Source organism: Callorhinus ursinus, unplaced genomic scaffold, assembly GCF_003265705.2.
Source record: "Callorhinus ursinus isolate GAN/ISIS: 27379988/994484 unplaced genomic scaffold, GSC_fseal_2.0 scaffold8, whole genome shotgun sequence".
Taxonomy (NCBI): domain Eukaryota; kingdom Metazoa; phylum Chordata; class Mammalia; order Carnivora; family Otariidae; genus Callorhinus; species Callorhinus ursinus.
In genome coordinates, this window is record NW_027397070.1 from 70260312 (window position 1) to 70283637 (window position 23326).

The window sequence follows — 23326 nt, forward strand, 5'->3', positions numbered from 1 at the left end:
ATTTTCCCATTTCCCATCTTTGCTTGGCTCTTTTTCAAGTTTTTTTGCGTCTGCTGTAATGTGTCAGAGCCCGGCCTGAGCGGTTTTTGTGTAATCTCTGTGTTAACTGTGACATGAAGCCTGCGTGGATAGATGGGGAAGCAGCCCCGGGGGTGGGCCCGAGACGGGGCCGCTGACCACTCAGGCGCACCGCTCCTTCCCTTGAGTGGCTGAGCCAGCTGTCCTCACACAGATTCTTGCGTCACGTGCCTGTTGTGTATGTGGATTACCCGGGACCCGCCTCCCTGACACAGATCTACGGCACCTTCAACCGGGCCATGCTGAGGCTCATCCCATCCCTGCGCACGTACGCGGAGCCGCTCACGGCCGCGATGGTGGAGTTCTACACCATGTCTCAGGTACTCAGGGCTTCTCTGCTCCTCTAGTAACTGAAGAACACTGTTAAAAGATTGAGCTTTAGTGAAAAAGAGAGGTGGTTCTCACGATTGTGACTTGCCAGTCTTGGGGAAGCCTTCCCGAGGGCACGTGAGAGAGCTGCCCATCTGCCTGTGGGGACAGCATCATGCTCCTAGTGCTTTATGAGCGCTTGCCTGTCCCATGTTGCAAATGTTTTTCCTAGTATTTAGTTGGCTTTTAATTTTGTAGAACTGCAACTTTCTCTGCAGAATTTTTAATGTCGAGTGTCTTTTTTTCTCTTTATTTCTGCTTTTGAAATCATGCTTTCCCTGAACTTAGGAATTACCTTTTTTAAAGTATTTTTGGAAGAATTTTTTGTACTTTCTTTTAAATATAATTAATTTCAATGTAAAAATGAGCAACTTGGATCGAACTTTGTTCTGGGTAGTTGTCCAGTTGTTCCGACATTACTAATTCATCCTTAAATATTCCAGGGCCTAGGTAGTTCATTTTCAATATAAAAACGTTATACAGCATTTGACCTTTCACTGACTTTTCATGTCTTAAGATATTTACACATACCTCCACTTTTCTGAACCCGCAGGAGAGATTCACTCAGGACACACAACCCCACTATATCTACTCACCCCGTGAGATGACAAGGTGGGTACGAGGGATCTTCGAGGCCCTGAGACCTCTGGAGACTCTGCCCGTGGAAGGCCTCATTCGGATTTGGGCACATGAAGCCCTCCGTCTCTTCCAAGACAGGTAAAGCCGAGGCTGCGGTTAGCTTCATGGTCCCCTACTCAGATGCTTACCACCCTCCAAGTTAGGGTGTATGCAAGGCTGCCCTGCCCAGATTTGAGCCAGGCTCTGCTGGTGGTGAAAGGGGGTGGAGGCGGTGAGAGTGGACTTGTGTCTGGGCACTGAGCACAGCCACCCCCAAGCGTTGATGGGTCTCAGGGTGCAGGGACTGCCCTCCGCTGCTTACTGAGTGGCATGGGACAGGGCACTTCCAATAACCTCTACAACCGTCAAGTGGGTACCGCATAACCTTGTCAAAGCTAGAGATCTCGAGAATTTGAATGCCTTTCTAGGGGCCGTTGGCTGGCTTAGTTGGTGGAGCATTCGACTCTTGACCTCGGGGTCATGAGTTCGAGCCCCATGTTGGGTATAGAAATTACTTAAAAAAAAACAAACAAACAAAACACCATGATTGAATGCCTTCTAACAACTACGTGGCATAGAGTTTCCGTAACCACCACTCCTCACCCTCGATCTTTACTCTCATCGGAGGGTTTGCAGCTCTGTCCTTGGGATTTCAGTTTTCTCTTTACCTGTTGGCCACTTGTCTCAGGAGTTGCCTTCTAGCTTCTGAGTTTTTCTGGTGAAGTCACCAGTACTTAGGGAAAGAGCTGCTCATGACCGGAGTGATCAGTGTGGATCGTGGAAAGTTTTGTGGTTCGAGTCACAGGAAATGCCAGAGTGAAAAGCTGGATCTTTACCTCTTGAGGAATCTTGAAAGTTACTGACATTTTATTAGCCAGAACCAACTTCTTGCATTCTTTATAGTTCAGTACGATCTTTGTTTGACAATAAATTCTTAATTTTCCTAGCTCCTGCCCTGTCATTTTTTTTCTTGTATTTTTAATTTTATGTATTTTAGCCTGCATAGACTTTTAGGCTCATTTTAGGCTGGTGTGAGGAAAAGTTAAATTTGTGTTGCTTTGACTCTATTCTAAGCAGTAAATCTTAATTGATTTACCACCATAGTTTCCTACCCAAATTATTAGGGGGAATGATCTGCCTGTGACCTGGGTTACTCAGAACAGTGCAGGAGGGCAGGCCTTTAATGGCAGGGCAGGTCCCCTCACTCCCGGGGTGTGAGGTGGCCGTATGCAGAGGACACAGTCCCTCTGACCACTCACCGTCCTAGATATACGTGATTGGTAGCAATTAGTTAATGGTTACTCCCCGAGGAGAACCCAAGGTGGATGGTTCCCTCTAGACTGAGAAGTACTTAGGTGTTTGGCAGCTACACCTCTAGACCAGTGAGTCTGGCCTCCAGGCAGCTTTTCTCATCCATGCTTTCAAGGAGTCTCAGAATTTTGCTTTGTTATATAGATCTCTGGCTTTCAAATCAGGCTCCTGGAGTCCTTGAGTTCCACACAGCTGCCCTGACCAAGAGCCCAGTGTCCCAGATGAGCAAAGCAAGGTGGAGCAAGGAACATGCTAGGTTTATTTATTTATTTATTTAGATTTTATTTCTTTTATTTGACAGAGAGAGACACAGCGAGAGAGGGAACACAAGCAGGGGGAGTGGGAGAGGGAGAAGCAGACTTCCCGCTAAGCAGGGAGCCTGATGCGGGGCTCGATCCCAGGACCCTGGGATCATGACCCGAGCCGAAGGCAGACGCTTCACGGCTGAGCCACCCAGGCACCCCTAGGTTTTTTTAATTAAAACAAAAACAAAAAAACCTCTAATACTCTCTTTTTTAATAATGAAAAAGTTTGAGCTGTAATTTTCGCAGATTTCCCAAAATACCAGAGACAAAATTTTGTTTTCGTTAAAATGTCGCAGTGGCAGTGTTGCTTGTAAATTCTGACTGGCTGCAGTAACCATATGCCCTGCCTTCACTAGACCTGCACCTGGTGGCCTGCTAACTGTATCACAGAGTCAGCTTCTCAGGAGAGGCCTGTGCCCGCCCTCCCCCCTAATAATCCACAAGGACAGGTCCGGTCTCACCTGCTTGCTTCATGGTTTTCTTTATAAGCCCTGTGTCTCCAACGCTGTGCTTGTCACAGTTCCCATTCTTTTGTTCTCTTACTGCCCCCGTGATATTGGGAACTTTATACTAAGCAAGCTGAGAAACTAGTCATGTTTTATCTTATTTTTTTAAGATTTTATTTATTTGAGAGAGAGACAGCACGAGCTGGTGGGAGAGGCAGAGGGAGGAGCAGACTCCCTGCTGAGCAAGGAGCCTGACGAGGGACTCGATCCCAGGACCTTGGGATCATGACCTGAGCCAAAGGCAGACGCCCAACCCACCACCACTCAGGCGTCCCTCCTGTTGTTATTTTAAAAATCAGTGTGATCAGTCACTCTTAGAGGAGAAATTTTTTTTTACTTCTATTTGTTTCTGCTTTTGTTTTTTAAGTAATCTGTATACCCAGCATGGGGCTTGCACTTAAGACCCCGAGATCGAGTCGCATGCTCTACCAACTGAGCCAGCCCGGCACTCCTAGAGGAATTTTTTTAAATGTAGTGGTTCCATAGTTTTGAGGGGTTTTATATTTAATGTCAAAATTTTGGATTGTTTAAGCTGTCTGGAGTTCAGATTCTTAAGTTTTTCCATTTGTAGAAAATGAAAATTTCTGGTAAGGGCTAATTCTAGCCCTTGGAGTGGCCCACAGCACCAATAAAACCTGGTGTTTTCACACCACGGCCTCTGGACTGATAGGCATGCCACTCTTCTTCCAACAGACTCGTGGAGGACGAGGAGAGGCGCTGGACGGACGAGAACATCGATATGGTTGCTCTGAAGCACTTCCCCAACATAGACAAAGAGAAGGCGATGAGCCGGCCCATCTTGTACAGCAACTGGTTGTCAAAGGTAACAGATATGTCATTTCAGAAATACTTCTTTTTGTCCTTTTAGTTAGAATTCTCTTCTAATCAAAAATAGCTTTTTCCTGAAGCACCCTGTGAGTGGAGATTTGGGTATAGGCATGATGCACTACACATTTGCTGATAATGTGGGGCAAACGGTCCCAGGAATGCGGCTGGGGCTGATTGCCTGCCGTGTGTTTCCTACTCCCGTGAAGTGGCCGCTACAAGAGCCGTGCCGCTCCAGCCAGCAGGGGTCACGGCTTCCACACGTTTGCAGTGAAAGGAGACTTTCCCTTTGCTTTCACTTTCCTCACGCTATAAAAATGAGCTAATTGTGAATAACTTGCATGAAAACGTTTCATATACTTTGTACTAAACAAAGTTGACGTTCCCAGAATAGCTATGAGCTGTCCTTTTTCCAGAGAAGTAGGATGTTTTAGCAAGTTGTAGTTTCAGTATGCATTTCATTCAGTAGGAAGTGCAGACACAGGGATGAGTAAAGTCTTCGTGTAGGGAGCTCACAGTCCAACAGGGGAGACAGGTGGAAACGGCTCCGTCTGGGGAGAGATCTTGGTGGAGCAGACCCTGGCGTTGGGTCTTAAAGAGGGCCTCACGGAAGCAAGAAATAGCAAGATAGGTTTGTTTGGTGCTGCTAGAATTTTCTGGACTCCAGATCCTGATCCTGCTCATTTATAGGCACCATCTTCTTCCAGTGGTTCATCTGTCACTGTCTCTGTTGTGTCTTTTGAAGAAGCAATGTTGTTAAAGCTCTGTTATTTAACCCATAATCCATTTATAATTGTGTGTGTATGTGGAGTGAGCTCCAGGTCCGTTTCCAGTTTTTCCTGAGGGATGTCCATTGTCCCAACATAGGACCCAGCACTGTTGGTTGGATAATCCCTTACTTGGCAGCGTCTCTCTGTCGTCATGGGCTCTCCGCATGCAAGGGTCTGTTTCAGAGGCTCTGTCCTGTTCTGTTGATTATTTGTCCCTTCCTGAGCTCAGATTGCAGGGCCCTGAGAGCGATGGTAAAGTCTGATGAGTAGGCCTTCACACCTGCTGCTTCTTTAGGGACTCTGACCATCCTTGGCCCTCTCCTCTTCCAAATGAAATTAGAATTGGCTTGTCCAGTTATACCAAAACCACCACCGCTGTCCGCCCTTGAGATTGAGGCCAGGATTACATTGGCTTTCCCTGTCAGTTTGGATGGAACTGACATTTTTACAGTAGTTTGCTTTTCTCTGCATGGTCATGGTCTTTGTCTTCATTTTTTTAGGTCCTTCTGTAAGGTCTTTTTAGTGAAGTTCGGTTTTCTCTACAAAAATTTTCCATGGTTTTAGATCCAGTCCTAGTTAACGTATATTTTTGTGGCTATGTTGTAAATACCTTCTTTTGTTGCGTTTTTTTTTTTTAAGATTTTATTTTTTAAACAATCTATACACCCAACATGGGGCTTGAATGAACTCACAACCCTCAGATCGAGAGTCTTGTGCTCTACCGGCTGAGCCAGCCAGGCGCCCCTGAGTATATGGAAATATAACTGGTGTAATAACAAAGATGATTTCTTAGTAATTTGGGTCTTACCTTTTTTTCTACAGGATTACATCCCTGTAGACCAGGAAGAATTGAGAGATTACGTCAAAGCTCGGCTGAAAGTCTTCTATGAAGAAGAACTTGATGTCCCTCTGGTCCTGTTTAATGAAGTGTTAGACCACGTGCTCAGGATCGACCGGTGGGCTTTTTGTTGTTACAGCCTCACCACTGGCCTAAGCTACTGTTAATGTAGGATCCTGCCAGGCCTCCCCACCTTCCCCCACCTCACCTCCACCCCGCCTCTCCACCAAACAACCCCCCTTTCCCCTCCCCGCCCCCCCGTCCTTCTCAGTCCAGCTTCTCTGGCCCATACTTGCCTGCTGCTCGGCACTTACTCAGGTCCTGCTAGCAGTCTGTTCCTACCACGATTGAAAGCTCTATTAGAATTGGGTCTGTCTGGGGCGCCGGGGTGGCTCAGTCGTTAAGCGTCTGCCTTCGGCTCAGGTCATGGTCCCAGGGTCCTGGGAGGGAGTCCTGCATCGGGCTCCCTGCTCAGCAGAAGCCTGCTTCTCCCTCCCCCACTCCCCCTGCTTGTGTTCGCTCTCTCGCTGTGTCTTTCTCTGTCAAATAAATAAATAAAATCTTTAAAAAAAAAAAAAAAAGAAGAATTGGGTCTGTCTGCCTCCTGCCATCTGAGCTTCTGGAGGACAGGACCGCATCCTACTGATATTTGCATCCCCCTAGACCTGGCAAATAGCGATTGCTCAACAACTGTTTAACCTACAGATTGAAGTTAAAACACATTAAAAATGTTGTAGATTAACTCCTGAGAAAGTTTAGGACCTGAGTGTTGAAAGGGGAACAGATCATAAAAGTCTTGAATTGTATCTTTTTCTGATAATGTTTCAGAATATTCCGCCAGCCTCAGGGCCACTTGCTTCTGATTGGTGTCAGTGGAGCGGGAAAAACCACCCTGTCCCGTTTTGTGGCCTGGATGAATGGTTTGAGCGTGTACCAGATTAAGGTGGGTCTGGTCGACACTTTTAAACCCAGCAGTGGATTCCTGATGCATGCACGCGGCTCCTTGAGTGAGAACGGACCTAACCTGTCAACTCCTTCTGTAGGTGCACAGGAAGTACACCGGGGAAGACTTTGATGAAGACCTTCGGACCGTGTTGAGGCGTTCTGGCTGTAAGAATGAAAAGATTGCATTTATCATGGATGAATCCAACGTATTGGATTCTGGATTCCTGGAGCGAATGAATACGCTTCTGGCCAACGGGGAGGTAAGTGCCGCATGGCATGCTGTTGCGTATGCGTGGCGGCAGGTCACCAGAACCAGCCACAGTAGTTGTGCTCTCTCATTCACTAGGTTCCTGGCCTCTTCGAAGGGGACGAGTATGCCACCCTGATGACCCAGTGTAAAGAGGGGGCCCAGAAGGAGGGCTTGATGCTGGACTCGCATGAGGAGCTGTACAAATGGTTCACCAGCCAGGTCATCCGCAACCTCCACGTGGTCTTCACCATGAACCCGTCGTCAGAGGGGCTCAAGGACCGCGCAGCCACTTCCCCAGCACTTTTCAACAGGTACGCCGGTGTCTGCTCAGCTCCGGGTCATGGGAGCCGGTTTCTCCCCAAGGGGCAGGCCCTGCTCTTGGGGGCTGTGTGAGACGTGGGTGTCTTTCTCAGGTGTGTGTTGAACTGGTTTGGGGACTGGTCCACGGAAGCACTGTATCAAGTGGGCAAAGAATTCACAAGTAAAATGGACCTGGAGAAGCCCAATTACATCGTGCCCGATTACATGCCCGTCGTGTATGACAAACTGCCGCAGCCGCCGTCACACCGCGAAGCTATCGTAAACAGCTGTGTGTTTGTTCATCAGACTCTCCACCAGGTGGGTTCGGTGTCCAGGCCGCGGAAGAGTAAACCGATGAAGAGGAGAGCTGGGGGGACATGGTAGTAGACGCGACGCCATGGCCCGTTTTTACCTCTGTCGGGGGCACGTCCTCCTCGTTACCAGCCTGCACCTTGTGGGGTCACTGACCTTCACTTCTCTCTGGTGTCTGCCTCTGTAAAGCGTTCTTCTCTGCTTTTCTTATCTCCCTGCCCGTGTGTGTGTGTGGGCCCTGGTTCTCCATTTTGCACCAGGGGTCAGCATGCTTTTATTGTAGAAGGCCAGTTAGCTAATGCCTTGGGCTTTGTGGACCAGGAGGGGTCAGTAGGGCCGTGTGCCGCTAGCGCTTCATTTGCAGGAACATCAGTGGCGGCCAGGGTTGCTGACCCTTGCTTTAGACTCCTTGTCATGGAAGAGTCCAGTCGGCTCCTATCTGAAAGGCTTTGTGAAAATCACTCTGAACCTTTGTGGGTGTCCCATTGACCCCTGCCCTGCCACCCCTGCCGCACCTGCAGGCTGCCCCCGTTTCCTCCGGAGTGTGGCCCGGCGCTGGCTTCCCTCACTGGTCTCGTGTCCCGTTGCCCTGCTTTAGTCTGAGGGCCCAGAGCAGCCGGTCACACAGAGCTGTGCCCTCGCGCCCTCTTCCTGCTATTGTCTCTTACTTCGGTGTCCGTGGAAAATAAGCAGAAGCAGAGGAGGCACGGTGCACAGTACCCCCAGCTGTGGAGCCGATTCACACGGAGTACATGGGTGCAGTCGCCGAGGTCACCTCTGTGTCGTAGAGATGTTTAAGGAGAGAGCTTAGGGGTCTCAGGGGCTCCCTGGGATCTTACAGGAGGCTGAGCTGAGACCCCAGCTCAAGTGTGACTCCTGGGGGCTGAGTCCATGCCACCGTGTCACATGGCAGAGCAGTAGCTTTTTGAGGTGAAGTCACAGAGAATGTTCTGGAGAGTGAAAGGATTGAACTATTTTCTAAAAGGCTAATGCTCGGCTAGCAAAGCGCGGGGGCAGAACGATGGCCATCACGCCTCGCCACTACTTGGACTTCATTAACCATTACGCCAACCTGTTCCACGAGAAGCGGAGCGAGCTGGAGGAACAGCAGATGCATTTGAATGTCGGGCTCAGAAAGATCAAAGAAACGGTTGACCAGGTACATCCCAGGGCTTCGCTTCACTTACAGGCAGGGGGCTGACGTGAGGACCCTTCCCAGGTGATTTCTGCGTGATTCTGTTTTCCTAACGTGGCGTCTGTCCCTCAGGTGGAGGAGCTGCGGCGTGACTTGAGGATCAAGAGCCAGGAGCTGGAGGTGAAGAACGCGGCCGCCAATGACAAGCTGAAGAAGATGGTAAAAGACCAGCAGGAGGCGGAGAAGAAGAAGGTACGTGTCTCAGGAGCCCTGGCCTGCTGGGCAGTCTCGGGAGCGTAGGAAGTCTAGTCTGGTGGGCTTCGGGGTTTGACAGGTTGGGATGGGGGTGTCTGGGTGGGGTAGGGGGTGTTCAGGAGTCACTCAGCAAAGTAACCAGTACCCACAGCCGAGCCCTTCTTCCTTTCTAGGTGATGAGCCAAGAAATTCAGGAACAGCTGCATAAGCAGCAGGAAGTGATCGCAGACAAACAAATGAGTGTCAAAGAAGATTTGGACAAGGTGGAGCCTGCTGTCATCGAGGCCCAGAACGGTACGCGGTCCTGTCCTATCTGGCTTTCTAGAGAGGGTGCCCTCCATCCACGGTGCTGTGGAAGGTGGGGACTGAGCCTGGTCGATATCTCAAGGCTTTCCTAAACACTGAAGACTGTCTTTGTCTCATAAAGCAAAGTTCTTACAACGCTACACTGTTTTCACCAGAGTAGAACCCTTCTCGTGAGAGACAATTGACAAAATAAAGTTTATGTGAATACATGGGTTTTTAAAAAAAATCTGGTGATAATTACATGAACATGCTCTTAGGAATCCCTGATTTGAACATCAGCAGAAGTGCCATAAAGCGTGCAGTGTTTGTGGTCTCGTGGTTGTCCAAGCGTGCTCCGGCCGGGCCAGTGACTACTGACTTAGATGCTGTAGCAGGCGCTCCCCACCCCCGCCCTGGGCCCGCCCCGCCCCTGTGCTCCCTCCCGGCCCCAGGGTGTTTGTTCCACAAATGAAGTCTTCCTATTACACCATAGGAGGAATTGACAGACACCGTCCGAACTATAGATTTTCCTTGAGAGATTAAATGAGAACTTCATATAGTTCTCACTGCCAAGTAACCACTGAAAAACTGTTTTCATAAAAGTTCAGGCTGGATAACTGTGTTTTAGCTTGTAGAAGGCATCGGCCATCCCTTTAGAACTGTATTCACCCAGCCAGGCAGACAGTTTCCAGGCAGACTGAAAACATTTTTGTTTAAATTGTGGAAGACACGTACATGATTAAAATACCTGAATCGTTTTAAGTCTTTCTGGAGGTGAAGGAGTTAATGGGGGCCTGTGAGATTGCGGAAGGCAGCATTCTGCTGTTTACGGAATGTTCAGTGTGGGCTTGTTAGTAAAGTGAGGTCTTCGTATTTATTTAAAAGGTCGGTTACTCCTACTATTCTAGTTTAAGTTTAAAGACGACGTCTCGTTTGCTGGGACCTTCCGAGCAGTGACCGCCCCCCACCTCGTCGGAGCCACGGCTCTGGTGTGCGGCGGCCCCTCACTGCGCTTCCTCTGTCCCCCTCCCACCCCCACCTCTTCTGCCGCCGCTGTGCTCAGCCGTGAAGTCGATAAAGAAGCAGCACCTGGTGGAGGTGCGGTCCATGGCCAACCCTCCTGCGGCCGTGAAGCTGGCACTCGAGTCCATCTGCCTGCTGCTGGGGGAGAGCACCACGGACTGGAAGCAGATCCGCTCCATCATCATGAGGGAGAACTTCATCCCCACCATCGTCAACTTCTCTGCGGAGGAGATCAGGTAAGTGTTGCCAGGAAGCAGAAGACCGTGCCCAGGTGTTGGGAGGTGGCCCTGCTATGGCGTGGCCGTGTCACTGTGGCCGGGCGTATGCCAGAAGGTGGCGTCCGTTACGTTAGCGGCACACATACCTTCCAAGCCGTTTCCCTCAAAGGAGTAGTCCGATTTCTTCCTCCCATTCCCGGCACTAGCTTTCCGATTCCTTAGCCCCTGTGAGCCAAGTCCTGCGCCATCGCCACGTAGCGAGCACCTCCCCCGCAGAGCTGGTGCTGGACACTGCCTCCCGTCAGGGGAGGGTCAGGGCAGGAGGGTCCGAGGCCTTCCTGGCGGCAGCCCCACTGTCACCCAGAACACAGGCGGGTCTGGTCACAGGGGCAGCAGATGGGAACTGGCCTTTATGTTGCGGTTTCGTAAAAACGCTACATTCACCCTACACGAACTTAGAGCTACGTTTCCTCTTTTGCAGCGATGCCATCAGGGAGAAGATGAAGAAAAACTACATGTCCAACCCAAGCTACAACTACGAGATCGTGAACCGGGCGTCCCTGGCCTGTGGGCCCATGGTGAAGTGGGCGATCGCACAGGTAGCCGGTGTGGCCCCGGGCTCCTGTGCGGAAAGCCACAGCCCGTCCAGTCGCTTGTGAAGAGTAACTACCGTTTGTCCCCCTCAGCTTAACTACGCCGACATGTTAAAGCGGGTGGAGCCCCTGCGCAATGAGCTGCAGAAGCTGGAGGACGATGCCAAGGACAACCAGCAGAAGGCCAACGAGGTGGAGCAGATGATCCGGGACCTGGAGGCCAGCATCGCCCGTTACAAGGAGGAGTACGCTGTCCTCATCTCGGAGGCCCAGGCCATCAAGGCGGACCTGGCCGCTGTGGAAGCGAAAGTAAGACTGTCGCCAGGCCATGCCTTTCTGCCGACTCCCTTAGCTCGCTCTGCCCGTGTGCACGCCCCATGTTCATCTCGGCCAGCTAGCTCTGGGGTGTCTGAGAGGTCCTGCCGGCTTCCCTGGGTAGTTACTGAACGGCATTAACTAAGACAGGTGGATACCAGGGGGTGATCTGAAGCTAGGGAGCCCCCTCCCCATGCCAGCCCCCAGCCTGTGTCCTCGCCCACCTCAATTTCAGTGGGGCTACCGAAGGCCTGGTTGTCTCTCTGTCTCACATCCACTGCTGTGTGCATCACCATGCCCATACTCCTGAATTCCCAGAATATTCTCCTCTCCCACCAGCAGTGTTTCTTTCCTCTGGCCAACCCTCTACCTCGGGCACTCTTCCTGCCCAGTCTCCACTCCCATGTACATCTCAAGGCTGACCCCTGCTTCTCTACACCCCCTCGTGCCCTGCTGAGGTTCTGAGACCTGTGTTGTCCTCCGTCATGGAGGAGCTGGCTCCCCTCTCCTCCAAGACTGTGAACAACTGGAGCATATTTCTGTCTCTAGCCCACCCAGAGCCCTGTGGGGGGACAGATTTTCACTTGTCAGTATAAATCCTGTTTGATCTTCCCTTTAGGTAAACCGGAGCACTGCTCTTCTGAAGAGTTTGTCTGCTGAACGTGAACGATGGGAAAAAACAAGTGAGACTTTCAAAAACCAGATGTCCACCATCGCTGGGGACTGCCTCTTGTCGGCAGCATTCATTGCCTACGCGGGTTACTTTGACCAGCAGATGCGCCAGAACTTGTTCACCACCTGGTCCCACCACTTACAGCAAGCCAACATCCAGGTAACGGGCCAGAGCAGGTTCCACGGGCGTTAAACGTGTGAGCCAAACTGGTGTCCAGTCACCTGTTCCATCCTGGCTTGCAAACCGGGCACCTGTCATTTTGAAGAGGGGGGTAACTGTGCTCCCCTTTTAGTTCCGCACAGACATCGCGCGGACCGAGTACCTCTCCAACGCCGACGAGCGTCTTCGCTGGCAAGCCAGCTCCTTACCTGCGGATGACCTGTGCACAGAGAACGCCATCATGCTGAAGCGGTTCAACAGGTACATACTAAGCGGAGAGAGAGCGGCTTGGAAGTTCTTACGTGCGGTGGGCCCGTTTTTGTTTTTTGAAAACACATCTTTGAGGAGCTGAATAGAAATGTGGCAGTGAGCAAGCAGCGCAGGTAGGCTGGGCGCCCATCTCTGATGGTGGGGTACACACGGTCCTCAGCCTCACTTCCTGACCATCTGAACTGTTGTGCTGTGAGCCTTCCTTGTGTAACCTTTCAGGGCAGATTGGCAGGGCCGTGTATTGGGGTGAACAATAGAACAGATTCTCTCAAAATATTATAATGACTGAAAATACTTAGTTAAAAAGAGTTGAAAAGGAAACTGGTACCTGGTTTGTGGCTTAAGAAGCCAGAGTAAGAAGTGAGGAATGACTGCAGGGAGGGCAGGCTCGACACTGGCTTGGGGTGGGGGTCCTCGGGGCCCACCCCACGTACAGGGCCCCTGGCCCTCTATGCGGCAGCTCTCAAACTCAGACACCCTGGGTGTTTCTGACTTTATCTCAGTATCTTGAAATCCTTGAGCCCTTGAAGTGTGTCACTGTCCCACGGACAATAGAGGATGAAGACTTTTGCAGGTGTCATTTGATTTTGTGAGCAACCCCTCAGGCCCCACCAGTGGCTCCGTGTCTTGCTAGATGGTACTGGTGAGAATATTGATCCACCCATATGGTCTGTGCTGGGCTGGATTCCTCTAAATGAGAAGTACGCACACTCCTAGGTGCTGATCCAACAGTAGCGTGGCACACGTGACAAATGACAAATGTAAGGACAGAGCATGACTAACAGACTGACAGCACCTCGGGCGCTGTGCATCTCCATAGTGGGAGGCTGGGGCCTTTGCCAGCCAGGCTACTCATGCAGTGTGCATGCAAAGGGCAGCTCCAGCAGGCAGTGAACAAGGAGGGCAGGCCCACATGAGTGCAGGTGTACTGCCCACAGACACACGTACCCACGCCCACATGTGTGTGTATAAACGCCTGGACCTTCTCCGAGTAGACACACCAGAAACTGGTGACCAAAAATAGGGGAAGGGGGCCGTTCTTCCCACCGGATGCCCTTTCATAGCTTCTGAATTTTGTGCAAACATGTATGTGCAGTACATGTTTTTAAAACATTTTTTAATTGGCCACATGATCCTGGACCCATTGCTGTAGCCTCTTAGTGCCTCATCTTCCTCATTCGTAAAACAGACATGCTAACGGTACCTTCTCCCAGGCTCCTTGTAAGGACGAAGTTGTGTCTGCCATTCGTCAGGGTCCCTGGTGGTTTAAACCCTCTCTGCCTGCTCCAGGGAGTCTGTGACTTTGTTAGCTCCTTCAGAAGCGCTTCAAAAAGACGGCTTTAGCATCAAGCCTTTGTCCCATTTGTCTTTGTGGGAGACTCTGGAGACTGTGCTGAAATGGTGGGGACAGCCTTCCCATTGTCTTTGCCGGGGCTCCCTGAACCTGCTCTAATGTCCCCTCACCTTCAGGTACCCGCTGATCATCGACCCCTCTGGCCAGGCCACAGAATTCATCATGAATGAGTACAAGGACCGCAAGATCACGCGCACCAGCTTCCTGGATGACGCCTTCCGGAAGAACCTGGAGAGCGCGCTGAGGTTTGGGAACCCCCTTCTGGTGCAGGTGTGTGCAGCAAACAGTTGATGCGATATAAAACTGAAGTCTGTGATCCAAACAGTGGTAGTTTTTGAACTTCATACTCGTTTGATGGCAAAGGAGATAAAGATTTGCGATTGTTCTATGAAAAGTAAGTCCAACAAAACAGTGTTTTGTCTCGATCTTCACGATCCACTGGAACTTTCTGCGCTGATGGAAGTATTCTCTGATTTGTGCTACCCAGTGTGGTGGACGGGCGTGTGGCCAGGGTGACTGGGGAAGTGGATGTTTTAATGAAGTGGCCACAGGTGGCTCACGGCTACCGTCGTACTGGACGGTGTAGGTCTCCGTGGCTAGGTGGTTTCTGAGGTGTATTTATCTGGAGCAGGAGGTCAGTGTCAATGCACCATTATTCGGGTGAAAATAAATCCTGTGGAACCCTGACCGTTAAAGTTGCTGTGTACATCCATAGGATGTAGAGAGCTACGATCCGGTGTTGAATCCGGTACTGAACCGCGAAGTTCGGCGAACCGGGGGGAGAGTGCTGATCACCCTTGGCGACCAGGACATAGACTTATCACCGTCATTTGTCATCTTCCTGTCCACCCGAGATCCAACTGTAAGGAACAGGGCACCTCAGATTGGCTGTGGCGGCACTCGGTGTCACAGCTCAGGTGACAAAGCAGACGGTTCTGTACTCCTTTTGGCAGGTGGAGTTCCCACCAGACTTGTGTTCCCGGGTCACATTTGTCAACTTCACGGTCACCCGTAGCAGTTTACAGAGCCAGTGTCTGAATGAAGTCCTAAAAGCGGAAAGGCCGGATGTGGATGAAAAGCGCTCGGACCTTCTTAAACTTCAAGGTGTGTTTCTGGGTCTCTGCTTCGGGAGTTTTGGAGCAGGTTGGGGGTGAACTTGGAAGGGCCTGGAACACGTCAGGTGTATTCAGACACTCGGGAGAACTTTCCTTCTGGAAGAGCATAGGTACTGGTGCACTCAGGGTGTTCCGATCGTTTCAGGGGAATTCCAGCTCCGGCTGCGTCAGCTGGAGAAGTCCCTGCTGCAAGCTCTGAACGAGGTGAAGGGGCGCATCCTGGACGACGACACCATCATCACAACTCTGGAGAACCTCAAGAGAGAGGCCGCCGAGGTGACGAGGAAAGTGGAGGAGACAGACATCGTCATGCAGGAGGTGGAGACTGTGTCCCAGCAGTACCTGCCGCTGTCCACCGCCTGCAGCAGCATCTACTTCACCATGGAGTCCCTGAAGCAGGTGACCGTGGGAGCTCCCTGCTGTGGGACGGTGCGCCGTGTTCTGCGCCCTCCTGCCTAACTGCCGTCACCCACTCGCTTCTAGATCCACTTCCTGTACCAGTACTCCCTCCAGTTTTTCCTGGACATTTATCACAACGTCCTGTATGAGAACCCGAACCTCAAGGGCATCACCGACCACACGCAGCGCCTCTCCATCATAACGAAGGATCTCTTCCAGGTAGAGTGCCCAGCGCTTGGCTGTCTCCGGGGAGGGAAGATGGGAGGTCACTGTCGGGGGACAGCAGTGTTGCCCACTCTTGTCTCCAGGTGGCATTTAACCGGGTGGCCAGGGGCATGCTGCACCAGGACCACATCACCTTTGCCATGCTGCTGGCCAGAATCAAACTGAAGGGCACCATTGGGTAAGGTCGGCCCGCCCTGCTGCACTTGCCCCAACGGAGCATGGGGCTCACCTGGTAGCATGGAATGGGGGCTTAAAGAAAGGCAATAAAATCTTTCCTATTACTGCTCTTTTAGTGACAGCAGAAGTGAATCAGAGACCCATGCTAACCCGTTACCCCCTTCCCAGGGAGCCCACCTACGATGCCGAATTCCAGCACTTCTTGAGAGGGAAGGAGATCGTCCTGAGTGCTGGCTCGACGCCCAAGATCCAGGGCCTGACCGTGGAGCAGGCCGAGGCGGTTGTGAGGTTGAGCTGTCTCCCTGCGTTCAAAGACCTGATTGCAAAGGTTCAGGCCGACGAGGTGAGTGTTCTGAACGTTTCACCGCCTCTTCCCCGGGAAATTGGCGGTGAGGGATTGTGTGTGTCGTGCTCACGTCCACCATCTGATCCATTCATCTCAGTTTCTCCGCCTACAAAAACGGGCTTTGCTCCACGGCAACACTTTCTCTCTTGTCTCCACAGCAGTTTGGCATCTGGTTGGACAGCAGTTCCCCGGAGCAGACGGTCCCGTACCTCTGGAGTGAAGAAGCCCCCTCCAGTAAGCCTGCGTGCGCCAGGGCCTCCCCTGTGTTTTCATTCTGGACCCAAATGTAAAATTGGGTTTTGCTGCTTGAGTGAAGGGATGCTTCCAAAAAAGTCACCAATTCCTGAAATAAGTGTCTCCGTGTTAAACTTGAGGTCCTCATTCCTGTTCCACTCGGGCTTGAAGACCAAAAGAGGCCTAGATAGGAAGGCCCTTGCCCAGCGTCAAGGGAGAGATCGGCTCGTTGGGCGAGTAGCCCCGCGAGGCCCTGTGCTGGCCAGCTCAGGGGGGGAGGGGCGGCGCTCCAGCGCGGCTGCAGCTCAGCAGGGGTGCGGCTGGCAATTGCTGGCTTCTTCCCTAGACACTGCTGAGAACCTTTAGGTGCCTGCGACGAGTGGGTGTCCGTGGAGTCATTGAAAACTGGTAACCGCCACGGTGTCCACGAAGCGGCCCACGCGGTCGGCACTGTCACGATGTGTCCAGAGGGTTCACTGAAGACAGGAGGTGGTCGCAGTTCTCCTTGGGGTGGAGAGGGCCAGGAGCGGCAGCACGATTTCTGAGGTGTCATTTGAGCTGAGTCTTGCACACTGAGCATTTGTCAAGCAGGGGCTTGTAGCGAGACCAGTCCCAGCGGGGGCAGCTTGGAGCCTGTGCTGTGCCCACCCCCAACCCTTCACGTGCCTTCTTTCAGCACCCATCGGGCAGGCCATCCACCGCCTGCTCTTGATTCAGGCTTTCCGCCCCGACCGCCTGCTAGCCATGGCCCACATGTTTGTTTCCACAAACCTCGGCGAGTCCTTCATGTCCATCATGGAGCAGCCGCTCGACCTGACCCACATTGTGGACACTGAGGTACGGCTCTAGCCCCCTGCAGGCTCAGGTACGCCTCGCCTACTCCAGCACCTCGCCACTGTCTCCTCATGAGGCCATGTGCCCGCCACGGACTCCCAACCTGGTCAGGCCCACAGCGCCCACACCTCAGGGCCAGGGCGAGCCTTCCCGAGGCCTGGCACGGGGCTCCCCCCGCGACAGATGTACGCCGTCTGACGGGGTGCTCTCTCAGTTCCGACCTCTGCCTCTGTAGGTCAAGCCTAATACGCCTGTCCTAATGTGCTCTGTGCCTGGGTATGATGCCAGTGGGCACGTCGAAGACCTTGCTGCTGAACAGAACACGCAGATCACTTCAATTGCAATCGGTAAGGGTGCTTGATCAGTTTTACGGGCTGAAGCCCCTCGGAATTCATGGTGGGCCCTGAGGTCCAGGCCTGCCCTTCTGACACTGAGTTTTCTGGCACCAGGCTCTGCAGAAGGCTTCAACCAAGCAGATAAAGCAATAAATACAGCCGTGAAGTCGGGCAGGTAGGCCAGTTTTGTTTCAGAACACCTTAGTTCCCAAGAATTCCGACCAGAAACCTGAAGTGTGGCTGTGGCTCTCGCTTTGCCCATGCAGGTGGGTGATGCTGAAGAACGTCCACCTGGCCCCCGGGTGGCTGATGCAGCTGGAGAAGAAGCTGCACTCCCTGCAGCCGCACGCCTGCTTTCGGCTCTTTCTGACCATGGAGATTAACCCCAAGGTGCGCGCCTGGTGGGCGTGCTGCTGGGAGGGCTCGTGTGGCCTCTCTGTCCTAAAATTCTGTGTGCGCGTGCGTGCGTGTGTAGTTGAGCTGAAGCACACAGCGAACCAGAGCAGTGACAGGAGCCCTGTTCTCCTCAGGTGCCCGTGAATCTGCTCCGAGCAGGCCGCATCTTCGTGTTTGAGCCGCCCCCGGGGGTGAAGGCCAACATGCTGAGGACGTTCAGCAGCATCCCTGTGTCGCGGATATGCAAGGTACACATTGCTTTCTCCTGGAATGCTTTATCTGGACAAGTCCAAGACACCCAGTCCCATCACTGAATTCAGAAGCAGGTCTCCACCCTTCCCAGAAACACCGGAGTGGCTAATTGCACTGGAAATTTTACTTAACTGTAGCCAAAATTCCCTTCGTGAGAATAGGTTGGAAGACATACGCACACGGTGTTTGGTTGCAGGGGTGTGACAGGCAGGCTCCCAGGTGAGCAGACACCACCCGCATCTCTCTCTAGCCAGAGCCCGGATTTGTATCTGGGGAGATGTCTGGCAGTCCCGTGCTCCCAAGCATGGTCCCCCAAGGCTCATGGGCAGGAAGAGAGGGATCCTTAAGTACAATTTTATTTTGTGCCATTATCCACCTTTGCTGACAAGTTCAGAAAATCTGTTTTCTGTTTCATTCTTTGTAGCTGAATAATTGATCTCCATGGTGTCGTTGTAATATATCTTTATTAATAGGAAAACTGGCACTTAATTTCTGGCAGTAGCACTGGTCTTAATGTGCCACATCAGAAGTGCTGATGTTCGTGGTTCAGGGTGGAAAGCTTTTTTTGTTTTGTTTTGTTTTTTAAAGATTTTATTTATTGAGAGAGAGCACGTGTGCACACGAGCAGGGGGTGGGGAGCAGAGGGAGAAGCAGGGAGCCCGATGCGGGGCTCCATCCGAGCCGAAGGCAGATGCTTAGCCAACTGAGCCACCCGGGCGCCCCTGGAGGCTCTTCATAAAACTTTGGCAGAGGAGTCACACTATTGTCTTAGCTAGAAAGGGTGCTGCTTTCTGGGGACGCCATCCTTGATAACTTTCCTCACCAGTCTCCCAACGAGCGCGCTCGCTTGTACTTCCTGCTGGCCTGGTTCCACGCGATCATCCAAGAACGCTTACGATACGCACCCCTGGGCTGGTCGAAGAAGTATGAATTTGGGGAATCTGACCTGCGCTCGGCCTGTGACACGGTGGACACGTGGCTGGATGACACGGCAAAGGCAAGTGCGGGCTGCCGTGTCAGAGATGGGGGGCGGCGCTCAGCAGCGTTCACGGGTGTGGCAGACAGGGGTGAGGCCTGTTTGATGGGGTAAGAAAGAAACCTGCCCCCTCCCCAAGACGGAGAGCCAGGCTGTGCAAGTGCCCCCCCGACCTGCCGCCACAAAACCCAGCCTTCCTCACACAGGGGAGGCAGAACATCTCGCCAGATAAGATCCCGTGGTCTGCACTGAAGACCTTGATGGCCCAGTCCATCTATGGCGGACGAGTGGACAATGAGTTCGATCAGCGTCTGCTCAACACTTTCCTGGAGCGTCTGTTCACCACAAAGAGTTTTGATAGTGAATTTAAGCTGGCCTGCAAGGTCGATGGGCACAAAGACATTCAGATGCCGGATGGCATCAGGTACGAATGAGCCTGCCTCCCGTGACCTAGACCTTTGCCACACCAGGCACTTAACCGTGTCGGGCAGAATGGCATTTCCAAATGTGCTGGTTTTCCAGGAGAGAGGAGTTTGTCCAGTGGGTGGAGCTGCTCCCCGACACCCAGACGCCCTCCTGGCTGGGCCTGCCCAACAACGCCGAAAGAGTCCTGCTCACCACCCAGGGTGGGTACTCCGCGCACCCAGCCCCTGGGAGCCCCCCTCCCCCCGCCCCCCGCCGGCTCTTCCGCTCCTGACTCTGCCTCTCCTCAGGGTGGGGTGGAGTCAGGAAAAGAAAACAGTTGGTTCCGGTTGGCGTCTCTTCCACAGTCTAGGCTCAGGTCATTGAGGTCTGAAAATTACAAGTCGGTTTTCAGCGTACATTCAGATATCATTTCTTTCTCCTTAAAGAAGTGAAAGGTACCTGGTATTACATGAGGTTTTAAAACTCTTAGTTTTTATTAGAATATTTCTTAGAATTTTTCTTTTTCATCATGCTTTTTTTTTAAGACTATTCAAGAACTATCTAATGCAGTGGTTTTCAGAGTGTGGTCCCCAGCCCAGCGGCATCAGCCTTCTTGGAACTTCCTATAAACACAGATTCGGCCTCAGACCTCCTGAGTCCAAGGCCGGGGCCAACAGGCGCTCGTGGTGGCGGCTGCGTCCGCGAACTTGCACACCACTCATCTGACCCAGGCTCTTCGTTATGGGAGCCAGATTCGCCCAAAATCACGCAGCTGCTTGATAGGACAGTCCCCTTCAGGCCCTCCCTTCAGCTCTGCATGAGAAGCCCTGGTTACGGCGCTTGCTCTCTGAGGACACCCTGGACCGCATGCCAGACCAGCCCCCTCTGTGAGGTGGCCATCGTCCCCTAGGCCACCAAAACGAGAGGCTGGGCTACCGGCCGTTGTGTTTGAGGTCTAGGTGCAGGGCAGGCTCCGGCGGGTCCGGGGCTGGGTGGGTGCGCGCTCTTGTACAAAAGCCTGTACTGAGATCCTGTAGCGTCTTAACAGTGGTGGCACCTGCTGTGACCCTAAGTTGGCCCCCACGACAGGGGAATGGTGTGTAGGATTTGTCCCTCGCTCTGTTCTAATAGCAGCTAGCTGCCTGCATCGGGCCGCTCGATACCGCTGAGCCCCCAGACGTCACGCCCCCCCTCCCCTCTTAGAGCATCCGTGAAGGCCTGGGCTGATGGCTGCCCCCCCTCGGGAGGCCCTGACATTTGAGACAACACGGGCCTGTCCTCGCCGGTCCAGCCTCCAGTGCTGCTCGGGGACTGGACCTCCAGCACTCCCGGACCGGGCGAGGGCCAGGATGAGGTCAGGCTTGCACAAGGCAGGGGTCGGTGTTTGAGGCGGAGCGGTGGGCTGGCCCAGGACCCAGGGAGTTAACAGCGCCGTGGTCTCCCTGGCGGGAGCCTGGCCCGCCCCAGAGCCCAGCCCGATAACCGCCGCACAGGCGCGGGAGTGTGGAGTCTCCGGGCAGCCTTGCTCTCGTCTCTGCGCGCAGGCTGCTGGCTCAGTCCCAGCCGCCCCCATCGGGTCGTGGTCTTCCTCTGTATTTGCTGCCTGACTCTCTGGCCTGGTGTTTGCTGTGCCGCAGAAACACGTCCCCCCCCCACCCCCACCCCGTGGAACCGTGCAAGTGCCACATTACGTGGCCTGTACACTCACGTCCTCTCTCCTCTGCCCTCCTGCCCCGCCCCTCCCCGCGCTGCTGGTGGGCTTGGCTGCAGGCGGGGACATGATCAGCAAGATGCTGAAGATGCAGCTGCTGGAGGACGAGGACGACCTGGCCTACGCCGAGGCCGAGAAGAAGGCCAGGGCTGACTCCACGTCGGATGGGCGCCCCGCCTGGATGCGGACCCTGCACACCACCGCGTCCAACTGGCTGCATCTCATCCCGCACACGCTGAGCCACCTCAAGCGGACGGTGGAGAACATCAAGGTGGCCGGGAGCAGGCCGGGCGGCCCCCGGGTGTGCACGGTCCTGGCGGGCTCGGGGCAGTCCCAGCCAGCGGGCGTCTGCGCCCGGGCTCCGGCATGAGGGCAGGCCCCTCGCGGGGGGCAGGGGGGGTGTCCGTCTGCATGAGCGGCGTGAGGGGGTCTCCAAGGAAGCGGCGGCAGCCACCATTCCTCCTCTTCGGGCAGGGTTCCCAGAGCGAGCGCGGGAGAAAGCCGGGAGCCTCAGGCCGGGGGGCTGTGAGGTCCCGCTGGAGGAGGGGCTCTTCCTAAAGCCTCTTCTTGACTCGGGCCTTCTCGTCTCTTGGACGATCCTAGGATCCTCTGTTCAGGTTCTTTGAGAGAGAAGTGAAGATGGGAGCTAAGTTACTTCAGGACGTTCGCCAGGACCTGGCAGATGTCGTCCAAGTGTGTGAAGGGAAGAAGAAACAGACCAACTACCTGCGTACCCTTATAAATGAGCTGGTGAAAGGTACCGGCCCTCCCATGTGCGCCCCCTTACTGCGCGGGGGGGCACGTGGCCGCTGCTCTGCGGGGTCAGCCCATCCCTTCTGCGCCCACGTCCCTCTGAGAGCAGCCGTGGGCCCTTCCCCGGGGACCGGGCTCAGAAGGGCCCGAGAGGTTTTATTTGCCGATTCCCTGAACGTTTATTAAATCTTTACAATTTCTAGGGGAACGGGCAGCACATTAAAAAGGGGGGTGCTTGAGTCTAAAAGTACAGAGAGCCCCCAGGGGCCTCCGATCCACCCCAAGAGCCTGAATTGGGGTGAGGCACAGCTGTTGTGTGAGGGGAGTTAGCCGCTGAGGCGTTCCTTTGGGGGTGAGTGTGGTCCTCCAGACATCCCACCCCCCCCCCAGTTACGCTGGATGGAGCAGATGCCGAGCTGGAGGCGGCCCATCTGGGACCTGCGAGGTGTGGTCAGGGAGGGAGGCGGGTGGAGCAGAGAAGCCGCGCGCGCCCCACACTGACCCGTGTGCGCCTGGGAGTGGTCAGAACTGACGCTGCCTGGGGTCACCTTGCTTGCAGGCATCTTGCCTCGGAGCTGGTCCCACTACACCGTGCCCGCGGGCATGACCGTCATACAGTGGGTGTCCGACTTCAGCGAGAGGGTCAAGCAGCTACAGAACATCTCCCAGGCGGCTGCGGCCGGTGGTGCTAAGGAGCTGAAGGTGGTGAAGGCCGCTCCTCGGGAGCCTGGGGGAGGGGTCGCAGCTGTCTGGGCAGGGGAGGGGCAGCACCCGGGAGCTCAGGGGACTAGCCCAGACCCCAGCATGACCCAAGAGAAGGGGTGGTGCTCGCTCCTCACCGTGGGGGGGGGGGCGCTGCTTCCCACAGAACATCCACGTGTGTCTGGGCGGCCTGTTTGTCCCCGAGGCATACATCACCGCCACCAGGCAGTATGTGGCCCAGGCCAACAGCTGGTCCCTGGAGGAGCTCTGCCTGGAAGTCAACGTCACCACCTCCCAGAGTGCCACTCTCGATGCCTGCAGCTTTGGGGTCACGGGTGAGTTAGGGTCCTCAGCCACTCTGTCTGGGCTGCTCCCTAAGGCTCCCGGGCCCTGCACCCGGGCCTTCTCACGGGTGGTCCTGGTGGCCCTTCCAGCGGCACTCCCGGTCAGGTGTGTCTGAGGTGACGGGTGGCAGCACGCCAGAGCCGTGCACTGCGGCACAGTCGCACAGCCGTTGCCACTAGTGACGGGGCCTGACTTCTTCCGGCAGGGCTGAAGCTTCAGGGGGCCACGTGCAGTAACAACAAGCTGTCGCTGTCCCACGCCATCTCCACGGTTCTTCCTCTGACGCAGCTGCGCTGGGTCAAGCAGACCAACGCCGAGAGAAAGGCTAACGTGGTAGGTGGCCCCTTCCGCCGTCTGGGGTCGGCAGGTGCCGTGGGCCCGCCCCCTTCCCTGCGTGCAGCCTGGCGCCAGGGC

At 53.9% G+C, this 23326-nt stretch overlaps 1 protein-coding gene across 2 annotated transcripts in view; it reads left to right on the plus strand.

The window, feature by feature from the left end:
• DYNC1H1 (dynein cytoplasmic 1 heavy chain 1) overlaps nucleotides 1–23326 on the plus strand; it is a 69843-nt gene that overhangs the window by 46113 nt on the left and 404 nt on the right. Inside the window, exons 41-77 of one of the 2 annotated variants that reach the window (XM_025869342.2) lie at nucleotides 233–398; nucleotides 1001–1164; nucleotides 3881–4010; nucleotides 5605–5738; nucleotides 6449–6563; nucleotides 6664–6825; nucleotides 6912–7126; nucleotides 7229–7433; nucleotides 8413–8586; nucleotides 8695–8814; nucleotides 8991–9111; nucleotides 10166–10361; nucleotides 10825–10942; nucleotides 11030–11245; nucleotides 11871–12083; nucleotides 12217–12344; nucleotides 13824–13977; nucleotides 14423–14569; nucleotides 14661–14811; nucleotides 14968–15221; nucleotides 15306–15440; nucleotides 15530–15624; nucleotides 15792–15966; nucleotides 16128–16203; nucleotides 16880–17040; nucleotides 17273–17384; nucleotides 17487–17547; nucleotides 17639–17762; nucleotides 17903–18016; nucleotides 18847–19017; nucleotides 19203–19420; nucleotides 19519–19622; nucleotides 21172–21383; nucleotides 21716–21869; nucleotides 22425–22567; nucleotides 22734–22902; nucleotides 23118–23245. In XM_025869342.2, the coding sequence (XP_025725127.1) occupies nucleotides 233–398; nucleotides 1001–1164; nucleotides 3881–4010; nucleotides 5605–5738; nucleotides 6449–6563; nucleotides 6664–6825; nucleotides 6912–7126; nucleotides 7229–7433; nucleotides 8413–8586; nucleotides 8695–8814; nucleotides 8991–9111; nucleotides 10166–10361; nucleotides 10825–10942; nucleotides 11030–11245; nucleotides 11871–12083; nucleotides 12217–12344; nucleotides 13824–13977; nucleotides 14423–14569; nucleotides 14661–14811; nucleotides 14968–15221; nucleotides 15306–15440; nucleotides 15530–15624; nucleotides 15792–15966; nucleotides 16128–16203; nucleotides 16880–17040; nucleotides 17273–17384; nucleotides 17487–17547; nucleotides 17639–17762; nucleotides 17903–18016; nucleotides 18847–19017; nucleotides 19203–19420; nucleotides 19519–19622; nucleotides 21172–21383; nucleotides 21716–21869; nucleotides 22425–22567; nucleotides 22734–22902; nucleotides 23118–23245 (5635 nt within the window). The remainder of the gene's footprint in view (nucleotides 1–232; nucleotides 399–1000; nucleotides 1165–3880; nucleotides 4011–5604; nucleotides 5739–6448; nucleotides 6564–6663; nucleotides 6826–6911; nucleotides 7127–7228; nucleotides 7434–8412; nucleotides 8587–8694; nucleotides 8815–8990; nucleotides 9112–10165; nucleotides 10362–10824; nucleotides 10943–11029; nucleotides 11246–11870; nucleotides 12084–12216; nucleotides 12345–13823; nucleotides 13978–14422; nucleotides 14570–14660; nucleotides 14812–14967; nucleotides 15222–15305; nucleotides 15441–15529; nucleotides 15625–15791; nucleotides 15967–16127; nucleotides 16204–16879; nucleotides 17041–17272; nucleotides 17385–17486; nucleotides 17548–17638; nucleotides 17763–17902; nucleotides 18017–18846; nucleotides 19018–19202; nucleotides 19421–19518; nucleotides 19623–21171; nucleotides 21384–21715; nucleotides 21870–22424; nucleotides 22568–22733; nucleotides 22903–23117; nucleotides 23246–23326) is intronic. The other variant, XM_025869343.2, reaches the window with a different exon arrangement.